Raw genomic sequence first — 15,659 nt, 5'->3', positions numbered from 1 at the left:
TTGCTAGGCTTTGCTAATCGTCAGGGCACATTTGGTGCATTTCCCTACGCACTGCTGACAGGAGAGTTGTGGAATTCTCAGCATCATTTTACGAGAAAATAAAATGACACCACCAGGCGCCATTCATCTAACCTGGCCCAGTGTTTCTGCTATAAACACCCACCGATCTGTCAAAACACTAAAATACAACAGTAAATCCGTGCATTATAGGCTTTTATCTGTAACCCATTTCTCGGGGACTCATAAAGTCCTAAGGAATAAATTAGGAAACGTACAAAAGAAATTTGCTTTCAGCCATTTACCTGCTTTTCCTGGCCTTTCTACTAAGTGGACACATTTCTTCCCTACTCTCCCTAATAACATGAGCCTATTCTAGGAACTTTCCTGCTCTGGTGCCATCCTCTTTTCAAGGCTAAAGGTAGGTGTGCAGCTATGGTGAGTCAAGTCATTGGCCAAACGAATACTGAGGAAGTTATAATTTTGTTACATCTTCCCAATAGTACCAATGCCCATTTGCCTACCACTTTCTTGGCAACTCCTTACCTAAGTGTACACCACATCCGTGCCCATAAAGATATGCAGATCCAGATTTTGTGCTTCAAGATCAGTAACAGGGGCCTGGCTTGGACAACAGGATTGGGGGGAAGGGTATGAGCTTCAGATTTTCTGACAATCAGGCTGTCATATAATGTTTAAATACATGCTTAAATATTAGGGAGGGGCCTGAGGGGCAGTAGAATCAGAGAGGAATTCGGACTGGTAAAGGTACAAAGTGAGGGAATACACAGTAGTTTGTAAAATGCCCAATATTTTCATGGTGAAATCCGGTAGACCTCTCACAATACGCGACTGAAAGCACCTGTACCCAACTATTTATCAGAAAATTAATTTATTAGACGGGTGTAGCATCCCAACGAAGCTATGCCCCTGAATCAGTCATTCCATATCAAGATAGCACTTTATTTGCACCTTCTCTTGTCTCATGTGCACAAAGAGTTTTGTGCATCGGTCACTACATCCCAGCTTTTGATGTTAGACGTCCCTTTAAAAGGAAAGGAAGGACCCTTTTTTGGCCCTGGATTGTGGCTTCCCTACTCAGAAGGCCACCAGGCTAATTCAAAGCTAACCCTCTGAATTCAAGATCCTCCTGAGCCTTACAAGTACCACAAGGCAGCTTCTTACCGTGAAGTAAAACATCTCCGTCTCCTGCTGGTTGGCCCTCCGCTTGGCGATGTTGATCTTGCTCATGTAGGTATCAGAGGCCGCAGACTTGATGGACTCTGTGGAACGGCTGTGCTGGAAGGCATCTGACACATCGAAGTCCTCCACTGTCAGCATGTCCTGCATGGTCTGCATCGTAGCGTCCAGGGTTTTGCGCACCTGCAGAGATGGAGGATAGGGGCTGGTTAAAGGAAAGATGGGGTACGTGCTTTGGTTAGGTGGTAGCCGTGCCTAGATAGATTATTGAGCCTACAAGGGAGGCTTGTATCTAGTCTGTGGTCAAAGATTCAAACTCTAGCTGATAAACTCGCCTTTTCATCATTCTTGTAGTCACCAAGTAGCATTCCTTGGGTCATTATAGTGCTTAGACGCCCAGAAATATTTATATATATCTGCAAGCTGTTGTTCTTACTATTATGGGTATAACTCATCTGAGAATTTGTTTATATTTATTACTGTGTAGGTGGAACACATCTGGAAATGTCTGCATCTATTACTGCTACAGGTGCAACACATATGGTAACGCATACATTTATTTTTTTCTGTAAGCAAAACACATATATAATGTTTACAGCTATGACTGCTCTAGGCGTAACACATCCTGGAATATTTACATGAATTATTGTTGTAAGTTTAACGCATCTAGGGTTGTTTAAATCTACTGCTGCAGGTGGAACACATCTGGGAATGTTCACATGTGCTGCAGAGAGAAGCACTAGAAATGTTTACATTGATTACTCCTACAGGTGTAAGACATTTGAGAAACCCTACATCAGTTGCTATGAGCGTAACACATCCAGAGGGCTTTACATTTTTTATAGCTATTCCTGTATCACATCTGGCATCTACTGCTGTAGGTGTAGCACATCTGGAAATGGTAACATTGATCACTGCTGCTGATGAAAGGCATTTAGGGACGTATACATTCATATTTATGTAGGTGTTACACATATGTAATGTTTACATCTATTACCACTGTAGGTGTAACACACTACGAGGGTTTACATTACGTATTATCAAAAGTGCAACACACCTGGGAATGTTTAAAACTAGTGTCTCAGGCTGACCACATCTGGAAATGGTAACAATGGATGTAGCTATAGGTGTGACATCTGGGAATGCTTAAAATGTTTCCCTTTATTATTTCTATATGTGTAACACATCTGGGAATATTTACATTTATTATTGCTGTTGGTGCAAAATACCGGGCAATATCTACCTGTATTTCTGTAAGTCTCTCACATCTAGAAATTTTAACATTTATTATTGCAATCTGTGTAATACATCTGGAAATTATGGCACCTACTGCTGCACGCGTAACGCATTTGTGAATGTTTACGTTGATTATTGTTTTCGGTGTAACACACCTGGAGTGTTTACAGCTACTGCTGTACGTGCAGCACTTCTGGGAATGTGTAGATTTTGGGGAATGTGTGCATGTATTATTGCTATAGGTATAACACATCTGGGCATGCTGCAGGCGTAACAAATCTGTGAATGTTTGCTTTGATTATTGCAATAGGTGTAACACATCTGGAAGTGTTTATATTTATTAGTATAGGTGTGACACATCTGGAAGTGTTCATATTTATTAGTATAGGTGTGACACACCCGGGAATGTTTACATTTACAGCAGGTGGAATGTATCTGGATTTTTTTATTATTACAACAGATGTAACACAAGCGAATATTAACATATGGGAATATTTCCATCTATTGCTGTAGGTGTAACATCTTGGATTTTTACACTGATTATTGCTAATGTGTGACATTTGATGATGTTTACAACTATTGCAGTAGGTGTGAAACATCTGGGAGTGTTCACACTTGTGATTGCTCTAGATGGACTGCATCAGTGAGGTTTATATTTTCTTGAGCAGGAGTTAATAACGTGATCACCCACTTCGAGGGAGCCCTGCAGATCAGCTAGACTGACTGTCGGTGCGACAGTCCTACCCCTAGGATGTAAGTGGAAGCAACACTGGCAAATCACACATCCATGCGTATTCTATTTTTGATGCAAACGGAATATCCAGTTGACCTCCTGACTGTTATAACTCTGGAAACCTGTAGTGTGTTGACCGGGGCTCCTCAGCGGTGTGCAGGGGGCTGCCCAATGCAGATCCTTTCCAAGATCCTATCTAAAATCGGTACCCCACCTCAGCCTGTGCTGACGGCAAGCTTTATGCATCTGATCCCATCTACAGATGTGTGTGTGTCTGTGTGTGTGTGTGAACTATTAGCTGCCAGTCACAACATAGGATCCAACAACCAAGCCAGCTACATTTATCTTAGTGGTTTTCGTGTCTCTTGGACCCGGGGGTTGTCTGGTGTGGGATCCCTGGGATAGGAAGGAATACTCTGGATGGGGTGTATTTCTCAGATCTGCGTGGTTGCTGAGAGGAGCGCTGATACTTGAGGGGCCTGCGTACAAAGCAGCGCAGGTGGGTGTGTGGCCGGACCATGTGTCGGGCTACGGAGGTCAAGTTTAAGGTGGGAGTACTCTGTGGAAGTCCACGCCGGAGCAGGTGTCACACAACGAGGATCCGGGGTGTGGCAGGTACAGCCCTGGCGTCCTGCTGTCCAGCCTTGCAAGCATTCGGGCCTGCAATGAATTAGTAATGGCGGTGTCAGGTGTTTCATATTTTCCTGAAAGCCAGGGGGAAGACAGAGCAGATGTTATATGTATTTGTATAGATCACAACTCACCCAGGAGGGTATCCTGGCCTGGCAATAAGCAGGCCACTCCGATCAATGGAGGAAACATAAATAAAGGATCTTCAGTATCAGGAGATGAAATACGCAGTAGGGGAGAGCCAACAGCTCCCCACCTACAGAGGTGGTCTCTTTACAGTATATACATGGCATACGTATTGGGAACTGGACAACGCTGAACTGGCATGGGCTGTGTTGCGCAAGGGAAGACCTGTGTCTTCATCGCCTCCTTTCCATAAACACCCCTTGACCATCACATTGCAAGAAGATGTTTGTCACGGGGAGGCAGGGATGTGCTCACCTCTTCATTCTCGATCTTCAGGGTGGTCAGCCTGGACTGCAGCTGGTGGTAGCGCATGAGCAGCTCAGTCTGGACCGGCTGCTGGGCACTCACTTGGCACACCTAAGAAAGGAGCAAACCAGAGCAACTTAATCTCAATATCTGAACTTCCTGAAGGCACAAAACACGTAATGCAGTGCTTAGCATCACTGATGCCCTAAGTCACAGAGGCTTAGTTTTACTAAGGCTTTGCGCTGACACCAAGTGACATGACACACAGTGGCACATTCGTATTCCCTTCTGAGTGCTAAGTTTTGCGATGGAAAGTTGCCTCTTTCTCAACTCTTAAAGCAGTTTGAGCTACTTTGCATCAAGGAGGCATCTCTGGGGCTTTATTTGGGAAGATGAACACAAACAACCATAGGCTTTGATGCGAATCCCAATCAACTAAGTTAACCTGACAAGCTTCCTTTCAAAATCTAATGGCAAAATCGAAGCATGTGATAACAGCAGAGAACACGTTCAAAGTGTTAGATCCTTCTGAAATGTTTCTAGGCATGGGTAACTGTATTGGAAGCGTATGCTTCCAGTACAAATCCTTAGCTAGCCAGCCCTCTCTGACCTCGGCAGGGGTGTGCATCACAAAAGGCAGCCCAATGAGAGCACAGCGCAGGGGATAAAAGCAACAGGACAGTATTAGTAGGTAAGTGATAAAAACAACCACTTTGTCTAATGTACCTCATCCCCCATGTGAGGCTGGAACTCAAACTTGAGAGGTGGGCAGAAGACCTGGTTGCATAAGTCCATGACTTTGTGCTTGTCACTCCGGGCGTCTAGGTTGTCCACAGCATTCTCTATGATGTCCAGGCCTTCGTGGCGCGACGTCTCGAGGTTATATTCAGCAGACAGGTACGTCCTGAAGGTTCGAGCCAGGCTGGCATGGAATCCCAGGTCACAGCACTGCAGACAAGAAAAAAACAGAACATGTCATGTAGCGCAACAATGTGCCAGAAAAAAACAACATAGCATAGACCTGTGATGTCCTAATGACCTCAGCAATGCTGCTAAAGATGATCACTCAGTTAGAGGCAAGCCCAGAAGTTGATGCTAGCTTTGAAGTAGGTATGACTGTGCGCACACATTCCAACCCTGGGGCAAATAAAAAGTTACTTACATACAGCAATGATCTTTCTGGTAGATACTCTATCTACCTGCAGATTACTCACTTTTCGAATAACACCAGGCACCAGACTGGATCTGAATATTTTGCAATAGTTCCCCTCTGTAGGTGGTATGAGCTCCATCTCAACACAATTTGCTGCACAGATGTGGCGTCAAGCTAGCCATATAACACCACCTCAGTGCCCTGACATCAGTCTCCCTTTTTTACAAAACCCTTCAATGTGCATCAGGCGCTGCTCTCCATTAGATTTTCATACAAAATCCCATCCTTTTTACAATGCTCCTAGTTTAACCCCGGCCTCTCATGTCATGGACAGATGTTCATTTCAGATCCCCACGAGGTCTGCTTGTGACGCTTGGGGCTGAAGCATCCTCAAAACCATTGCTCCCCTTTAACGAGGCTCTTACTTATTCCATCAGGTGGCCTAGAACACGTACACTTATGCACTAGTGGTGAACGGGCTAACTGCTTGCTGCTATAAGCAGGCACCAGGTGACCAGGAGTTTCTGTCAACCCCTAACTCACAAGAAACACTGGTAGTGGAGACTTTTTCATGTTCCAAGCCACAACATTCCTCCAGTTCCACTTGGACTTCTGCAGCAATCTACTGAAATTCAACAGGAGGCCACTTCCTACCTCTTCATCACGGAGCAATACTGGATATGACATCTTTAAAAGCCTTCCCTCCTCTCCACACGGCATTTGGGATATGATTCTGATAGTTCAAAGGGAGCTGGAGTCCCACTAGCTAGGTCTTTTGGCTTCCTGCATTCTGTTGGTCACTCATGCATGCTGGTATATGAGGGCTCTCCAGTGGGGCCGATACCTGCAATAGTCCCACCACAGGTGTGATCTGACAAACATCATCAGATGCTGCGGCGGACTTCCTTAAACAGTTTTTAAAGGAGAGCCTGTCATTTGGGAAGTCCTTTGGCCCACCAGTAGCAGTTGCAACAGTGTTGTCAGATGCCTCCACTTTTGCGTGTGATGCCCATCTGGAGATCAGAGACCTCTGGTCTCCAAATGAGCAAACATTTCACATCAATCTGCTGCAGCAGTGGGAAATTCGCCTTGCCCTTAAGGCATCATCCCACCATTGCTCTTGCCGCTCAGTGGAGTTTACCTCCCCCCACCACAGCCTGCACTACTACTACCTCAAACCTCCCCATCACTTATTTTATTATTATTAATATTAGAGGGCCTGTCAGCTGGAATTTGTTCACTCCTTTCTCAAAATGTGCTTTCGCTAACATTTAACTCTTTTTCTTTGTTAAACTTGTAACTTCAAGATTGGCATCTGCCATCTTGGAATGGTAAATTTAAAAACCAAAGTGGTGGCCGCGTTGTGATGCCTGCACGGGTATGTACGCATGTGTCGTTTCCAAAAAATCAAACATGAATATGAAAATAAAAATACAAAATTAAAGACACTACACAACAAGAGAAAGCTGACACTCAAAGTAGAAAAGGTAATGATCGTTGCAATAATTTCAACTTTTCCAAGGCGTGCATAGTAATATTTGGAAGACGTAACAAGTACTGCTAAGTAAACTGTGAGGGGTGGAAAAAAGACATATGCTCAAGGTGGCCCCAAGGTTTTGGGTATAATGGACAGTCAACTTCCCAGATGTATTATGTAAGACTGACACACGGTAGGTACATGGTATGTGGCAATTATTCCTATATCTTTCTCTATTGCATGCCCCGTCTTTAGGTGTGGTGTTAGCCCAGACCTTTCTATTTTGCTAATATAAGATAAATATTATACTTTCTAGTAGGTTTTATGCAGCTATTTGGAGTGGGTGCATTACTCACTGAACTATTTCACCAGGAGTGTAAATTGAGACATGTAGGTTACACAAAGAGCTTGACAACCAAATCATTAGTCTACTGAGTTATTGTACATAAAATACAAACCTGTAGTCTACAGGTTACATGCAGCAGTTTGCGGCAGGGACATTAACCCTCTAATTTATTTCTGGGCGATTCAAAAAAGTGAACAGGGAACATGTAAAAAAGAGAAAGGTCTCTGCAGCTGGTTCATTACCCACAAGTTATACTAAAGGGTGTGTCCAGTTAACAAACCCTTAACAGATTTACTATCACATTTTCCTGGGGGGGGGGTCACAGTTTGTACAAAATAACACACAGGTTGACTACCATTGACTTGGTTGTTCATGGCTTCACTTCTCATGATTCTATCCCCTTTCTGACGACGACTTCCTAACCCAATTTGTAGGTTCTCTCAAAGTGTAGTGTTTCTCTCCATTTCAAGCACTGCTCGTGACAGCTTGAGCTCTCTGTACCACACATACACCTAAGCCAATAACAGCCGTAACCCAGTCCTAGGAGGTGGGTGTCATTTGTGAAAAGTCCAAATGCAGCATAGAAAACAACAGAATAGAAAGCACTGCAATATATGCGCTATAAAAATGAAATTACAATACAAAGTGAAATCTGTAGTTGTTCTTCTCCAAGAACAGTCCTACGACTCTGACACATATTGCACCATACGGCCATCTTCTAGCAGCCACAAGCCGTACAACAACCACCTCTATGTTGCAAACTGCATCGAAGAGCCAAGGTAAAGAGCTTCTACAAGCAGTTATTAGAGGATGCCATCCAGTGCACACACCACCAATAAACTGAGGGGTGCTCCACCAATTATAGCTGCCCAATAGGAGCTAGGACGTTATGTTATGCCATGGGTATTTGTATAGTGCACAGCTCACCCGGGAGTGTCACTCACTCAAGTCTACAAGGTTCTGGTTCCCCAGTTGGAAGCCATGAAGCGGGATGTGCAACAGAAGCTGAGCAACAGATTACTGCCCATCCTACTATGGAAGCTCCTTGAGAAGTCCAATCTGGACCAAACTGAACATCAACATTGCCTTGTTTCTGTGACTCATCATAGCATTAGTGATGGTGAGAGGTGTGCACCTTTCCTCCTCAGCAGTTACGATCCCTTTGAAAGCTGTGGCTCCGCCCTTACAAGGGAGTGCTTCCATTGCTGTTATATTTGCTATTGGCGGCTTGAGATACAACATCAATATGTTAGTAAGTCACGGAGCTAAGACAGCAGAAGAAGGGAGAGGTTGAGGATTAATCACAAAGATTGAAGAACAACCTGCTAATCTTTAAGTGGTGTTTTTCCATAATTTATGGAATGAAAGGTTCAACGGCAAGCAGACCACTTCAGGTCAAGTCGGAGACCCACCTCTCTTCGTAGAACAACAAGAGGCTAGCTTCCCTGGTCCCAAAGGAAACCTTTCTGGTCCACTGTTTCAAGAAGTAGTAATCACTTCTCCTTAGTCCTTCTCCAGTGAGGGGCAATCCCATCAACAGGAGACCCTTTCTTTATCTCTTCTCAGTCCCAAGCAGTTCAGTGGCAGGAAAGTGATTTCTTACAGGGGTTCCTCAGTTATGACTTGAAAGGCCCTCTAACAAAGCACACTAAAGTTCCCACACCCTGTATGCACTGCACTATGACATTAGTTCCAGCATTAGCTAACTACTTTAAGGCATAAGGTACTCCAGAGTTCTGAGCATCACTGAAATTGCTTAACCTGTCAGTCCAAAACTCTCTTAATGCAAGTCCAGTTCACTCACTAGGATCACATGAAAAATACCCCCCATTAGGTACATTTTTTTGCATCTCCTGTGGTGAAAGGATACCCTTTCCTTCCGAAGAGGCAAATGGTACGAGTCCTCGATGCTGGGTGGAAAGGCTGGGAAAGCTCTGACCAGGGAATGCTTCGAAGAATGGCAAGAGCTATCATTCCTTCTTAGAAAAGTAGATGCTTATGACTCAATGACAATGTTATAAATGTCACCTTTAGAGCATATAAAATAAAACCCAATGTGGCTATTGTTTTTATTTGCTTTTAATTCCTATATGATGAAATTTCAAGGCATTCCTATCCAGAGTTTCGAAAATATCTTTTAAATAGAAAATGCAACCTACACAAAGTTTTAAGTTGGTTACACAAACACAATGCCAAAACCCTTTTAGCTTTTTAGTTAAACATGTATTTGGAAATCGCACGTCCATCCTGAAGGGTATCTGGTGCTAAAATAACAGATGTTTATTGGTACCCAACTGAATGGCTACAGGTAGAACAAAACACGCTATCTGAAATAGTTCACAACTCCGCAGCTGTGCAAAACAGTTAAATGCACACTCACAGCTGACATACAAAGGGGTGCATCTGTTACTTATAGTGCACATGTGGTGTTGTTTTCACTACTGGCACTAAGACATTGCCCGCACTGTGACAGAGCTGCTTCTCAGCTCACGTTATAGGTGTTTCTCAAAAACAAGTGAGAAATCTTTGGTCTTGGGCTAAGATTTAGAATCTGTCTTTTAAGTAGTTTTCAGAATTTGTGCACAGTGAATATCTGACTTACAAAAATGTTAAATATACCAATTAAAATAGACGAAGCAGGTTACTTGTTTGAAGGCAAAGGCCAAGAAGTTAGGGTCTGCCTGGGAGGCCCAAAATGTAAAAAAAATTAAAACATTATAGAAGTGCCTGCCCAGTCTACCCAATCAACACTTCTGTCCTTCCCAAATCCCATCCCGGCAATTTGCTCACACTTTGCACGACTCTTCCTACACAGCCCGCTCCTAATCGTAAAATACCCCTTTTTAACAACTGATTTTTAACAAAGAGTGATATGCATCATAACATTTGAATATGACAAGATATTAAAGTCCAAGCAAGGTCATCCCAGCCATGAATCCTGCATAGTTGATGCCATGTCTTCTAGTGAATCCAGGAACAGTTATACTATTATTCAAGAATCAAGTAACAATTCAGTGTCCAGAGCCATATAATAGATCCAGCATAGATCCAGGAGTGCTGCATGCATGCAAGATTCTTAGATACCCCTTTAAATACAATGACTCTAAATGGAATTAATTTAAATAGCCATGATCCTAAAATCTTACATGGATCCAGCCCTGCTGGGCCTATGTTGAACACCCCATGTACATATTTATTATAGGGTGAAAACGATCCCCTTTCAGTAGTTGGAAATAGCTCTGGTGCATCAGTGTAACATGCTTCATTTCCCTATTGTTCTTTTTCTCTCATTTAAATTCCCTGTCTTTTCATCTTTATCTTTTGCTTCCTCCCTCAGTAATAACCTTCTGTAACCTTGTTACACTATAGCCCTTTGAAACAGTCCGAGGCGACAGAAGCGCTAGCCACAAAACTCAACATGACATTCACCACTACCAAACTTAAGAGGTCTAGGCGTGCATAAGTCACTTACGTCAATCAGGTCGGAGACGTCGTGGATGTAGTATTTACCGACTGCTGCATTGGTGGCTGCCAGGTTCAGAAGGTAGTCATTGCGCGCTTTGGTGCACTTCAGCTTATTTTCAGAATATTTGGCTTGCCGCTGGAAAAGAAAAACAAGAAGACACCAAGTTAATGACTGAACCCCCAAACCAGGGCATCCCACAGGTCTGCAGCTCCATCGGTGAAGTGTGACCCTGCTCCTCAAGGGGTGCCCCTATAAAGCCTAAGTTCTAGGTTTTTCTGAAATCTGGCACAATCTTAGTGGAACTTTTTGCAGGCTGTTTCCACCATTTTGCATTACCCCTCTACCTTGGTAGTCGTGGTGGTGTGGGTGCGACAGGAACATACCTTCTCCTTCATCTTCTCGATCTTCTTGACGGAGCTGCGCCGCTGTGGCCGGTCCTCATGCCGCAGCAGGTTCACATTGATGTCACCCGACTTGCTGAACTGCTTCTCCTCCTGCTTCTCCGCATCCTTCAGCTTGCTCTCGGCGCTGATGCTCTCCGCGTGGTACATGTGGTATGTCTTCATGACCTGAGGTGACAAGGATGGACCAGTGAGGAGCCATAGAGTAACCAAATGACTTCAGCACGCTAGCCAGAGGAGGAACAAGGGTATAGGAAAATACGTGAGTTCCTGGCATGTGGGCACCTCTCAGAGGCTACAGAAGTTGTGGAAGACAGTCAGTTACCCACTAATAATAAACTTCTCTGCTCCCCGGTTTCAGGGCAAAACAACACAAGATGTTATTTTCCCTACTCATCACCCACAGGCACAGTCCCCAATTATTCCTACCACTGTGATTTGTCGCTCTCTAGCTAGGTGTGTGCTACCTAAATGCCAAACCACACGCCTTCAAAATATCCCATCTGACCTACAGTGTCACTCGATGGGCTTTCTAAGCATAAAGGATGACGATTTGATTTTCAAAACAAAACATGTATTGGCAAAGCCAAAAGGTGTACATTGAGGCACACCTTCTGGCTTTTTTCAATACTTCTTTTGTTTCGGCATTTTTTTAAAAAAATTACAAAACATTATTGATGTGGGGGAACTGTTGGACAATTAACAACATAAAGAAAACACTGGCTTAAAACAAGCTTATTCTTTTTTTGTCCTCATATCACCATAGCTGCTGGAATCTCAGGTGATGTCACAAGAGCCAGCCCCACACCTGGAGCATTAGCAGTGGCCCAGCCATGCCAAGCCGGGTTGGAGAACTCATTTATTTTGGATGCTTAGTTAGAATCATAGGACAGCTTAGCTTCCCGGCTCTGACAAACCACTCCACCCCAGATAATCAGCACATATACCCTGCACCCTGGCAGGGGAGCACCCAGAGCTAGACCAGTGGGGGGGGGGCAGAACCGCTGAGTCTGACCAATGTATGCAAATCTCTTTTCTGGCCAACAGCTCCAGGTAGAACAAAAGGGCCCCTTGGGGCCTTCTCAGGAGGTTGCTTGTCTTAATATCTTCTCGCAGTAACACCAGTGGCAAGCTCAGCTTGATTTTGTGTCCCAGGATTTCGACAATGATCTTATCCACTGTGTGCCAATAACCAGTGATCAAGGGACAAGTACAAACATATGTTCATCTTTGGCTTCTGACTGACATCGTTGGCATCTTGGGACTTGATATTGTATGAATTTTTCTGTCCTTTGGGGGGGATCCAATATAGTCCATTGATGGTGAACAAATGATTCCTATTTAGATTGGCCGGCTTGACCCTAGAATAAAACAATTGCAAAGATTCTCACCACAGGTGTGAGAGAGCAGGTTTGTGTAACATCCCCTCCCATTACCCGCCCGGTGCCACCAGGGTTTTATCCTCTGCGTCCAAGAGATTCCAGTACCATATAGATACCTCCTTGTTAATAGGGTGCAGGTCCTGCATAAATGATTCAACTTCCCAGTCTCCACTAAACTCCTGCCTGACACTTGCGTACCAGGAGGACAGCTGCAGGTATTTGAATCTGGATAGGGATCCACCGGTCTTCCCCTTCAGCACTCTTCACCCTTGCACTGTGAAGAGATCCACACTAACTAATTATCTCAGCCTTCCTCAGGGGGTGGCTCAGTCCATCTAAGAAACACTCCGGGGCACCTGGGGAATCCCACACCGGGACAAATTCTGAATAGTAACTAATTCCCAGACTCTTTGCTTACTCTGTACCAAAGGCTAAGTGCCCCTTTCAGGACTTTCAGACAGACTTTTTTGAGAAACTTTGGTGCCCCGAATTTATAAAGGCCTGAGGCATTTCAGAAAGAGCTATCCGGTGTCCCAAGCAGCATCCTGCAATTCTTAAACTGAAAAGCTAGGCAGTATAGATCCCCCTTTCTTCAACCTCCTTCCCAGTTTTTCCCGGACAGCGTGGCACCACTGCTACCTCAAATAAAACTTAATATTTTCCCTTGTATTTTAACAACGTCTTTTTTAGGGAACATAAGTGGTATACAATTAAAAAGATATCTCACTTTAGGAAGAATCAACATTTTGGTCAGATTAACCCCACTGTAAATTGTCAGTGGCAGATTTCTCTACCTAATAAGGAGTCGATCTATCTCCTTTGACACCCTCCCCAAATTATAAGCCTATGACTCACCCATGGAAATACCCAGATTTTTAATGTCAGTCACTTCACTTTCCCAATTGTCAATATTCCAACACAAATTCAAATGCGCCAAACTCTCCTAATTTTCCTATGCTGGGGATGGTCTGATCAAGGTCTTAGCGTAAGGTTGTCAGCACAAAGTGCAATCTTAATCTTTAATTGTTGCATAGCAACAGGGATTGCCTGATGGTCATTTCTAAATAGTTGAGCAACAGGTTCAAAACAGACATCAAACAAAAATGGGGGAGAGAGGGCACCCCTGCCTCGTGCCACAATAGAGCCTAAAACTCTCCGTTAAAACTCCATTAAATAGGATTCTAGCTGCGGAAATTGCATTTAGTCTCTGCAGGGTTGAAATAAAACATGTCATGAAGATTAAAACCTCCAAAATCTCCCAAAGGTACACCCAGCAGACCTTGTCAAGGGCCTTAGTGGCGTCTATCGTGGTAACTGCCAGAGGGACCGAATGAACAGTAGCCAAATCAATACAGCAAATGAATTCTTGCGTAAGCTCTTGAATTTGATACTTAGGAACAAAGCTCTTCTGGTCAGGGTGAATTAGTTCGGGCTATCTTGGCCAGCCTACCGGCGAGGATACTGGAGAGTACTTTAGAGTCAGAATTTAAGAGGAAATTGGCCTGTATTAATCTGACTTCTTTGGGTCTTTAGCAGGTTTCAATAACAGCACTAACTTGGCTTATCTCCATGACTGCGGAATCTAGCCATTCTCAAAACAGACAGAGTTAAACAAATTTCCCCATGTCGATACTACCACTTCCTTTAGCATCTTATACAGTTCAAAGGGGATGGCATCCAGCTCTTCTGCCTTCTTATTCTTGGCACGGCTCAAGTGCTCCCAGATTTCAACCTCTGTAATCTGTGCTTCGAGGAAAGGAACTCCCTTCCCAGCTCCTTAAGGCCCAGGCCTCTGACCTGCAGCCACCCTCTAAAATTATTCACATCTGGGCTGACCTCCTCCCTTTATTATATAGAGAACATAGCAACCAGGTGCTCCTGCATCTCCACTGCCTTTTTAGAGCTGCCCCCTTGTGGGTTAATGATTAACTTCCTAATATTATTCCTCAATCTATCTGATCTAGCTTTCCAGGCCAGAAGTGTGCCTGATCTCTCTCCTGTGGCCTCCAATGCTCCAATGTCTTGCTCCAGAACTATACGGTCCAGCTTCTTTAATATATTCCCAGAATACACCAAACTTTGCAGCAGCCTGCGTATAAAAGCTTTAAAAGTGTCCCGGACTATAGCGGGTGCTGTCCATATACTATCTGTGAAAAAAATAATCACTGGCCTTTTTCTGGGCCTCAACTATTTCTGCCTCCAACAGAATGGTGTGATTAACCGTCCACCTAGTATTCTGCCTACGGACAGGACACAGAAAGATCATACTCATGGCCACATGATTTGAAATATGCCCAGGAAGATGAGTGATTCCTCGGATTCTGTCTATTATATTAATATCTAAGAAGAAATAATCCAGCCTAGAAAAATAGCCATATTTCTTACTATGGACCGGGTATGCTCTCATTTGGCTCATTTTATGACACCACACATCCACCATCTCCAAATCTTGCAACATACTTGTTAGTGCCTGCCTTGTCTTAGGTGTACTGACACAGTCTCTCCTAGTGGCCCAAAGAATACTGATAGTGAGGCCTCCATCAGATTGCATTCCGGGGTTGAGTGATAGGTGGAGTCATCAATGTTGGGGCCATAAAGGACCGCACAAATAAATTAACAATCTAGACATCTCAAACCCCCCACAACACATCTACCTGTGCTATCCGTTTTGGAAGACAGAATCTCCACCCCGAGACTTTCCTCAGCATGATAGCGACCCCTTTACAAAACCCTACCTGATCTGCGGCTACATTGTTCTCAATCCACCTACATTTAGAATTGGGAGCTCTATCCTGCATTGCTGTTAAATGAGTCTCCTGCAGATTCATTACATGGGCCATGCTCTCTTCAAGATACCAGAGTATCAATCTTCGATCCCCCCTTGACCTGAGGCCGTTGACATTCCAAGTTAGAAAACATATCTCTTCATCTACGCCATTTAGAATGTAAAGATCTCCATCCCTTCTTTCCGTAGAGTGATTTATAAGAGTGTGAACATCTAAGGGAGAACAGTTAGGTGACCCTAAGGACTTATTTTTGGGGTTTTTTTCTCCACTGCTTCCCACCCAGTGCCCCTTCCCAGAACCCCCATTGTGGAACCCTCCCTCTGCTGATTGGCATTGCTAATGCCTGTGGGCCACCTCCCAGGAGGGATTAGTGAAAACAGAACTATATATAAAAACACACAATGTGGAACCACCCTCCCC

The 15,659-nt window shown here is 44.1% G+C and overlaps 1 protein-coding gene across 2 annotated transcripts in view; it reads right to left on the bottom strand.

Annotated features, from left to right (window-relative positions):
• The window catches only part of SRGAP3 (SLIT-ROBO Rho GTPase activating protein 3), a 447,418-nt gene that overhangs the window by 105,151 nt on the left and 326,608 nt on the right, over window positions 1-15,659 (bottom strand). For both annotated transcript variants that reach the window (XM_069206335.1, XM_069206334.1), the window contains exons 5-9: window positions 11,054-11,239; window positions 10,677-10,805; window positions 4,955-5,176; window positions 4,238-4,339; window positions 1,183-1,380 (exon numbers count right to left, since the gene is read on the bottom strand). In XM_069206335.1, the coding sequence (XP_069062436.1) occupies window positions 1,183-1,380; window positions 4,238-4,339; window positions 4,955-5,176; window positions 10,677-10,805; window positions 11,054-11,239 (837 nt within the window). The remainder of the gene's footprint in view (window positions 1-1,182; window positions 1,381-4,237; window positions 4,340-4,954; window positions 5,177-10,676; window positions 10,806-11,053; window positions 11,240-15,659) is intronic.

Source organism: Pleurodeles waltl, chromosome 9, assembly GCF_031143425.1.
Source record: "Pleurodeles waltl isolate 20211129_DDA chromosome 9, aPleWal1.hap1.20221129, whole genome shotgun sequence".
NCBI classification, from domain to species: Eukaryota; Metazoa; Chordata; class Amphibia; order Caudata; family Salamandridae; genus Pleurodeles; species Pleurodeles waltl.
The sequence above is the reverse complement of the archived record's forward strand: the minus strand, read 5'-3'. Positions and strand labels throughout refer to the sequence as shown.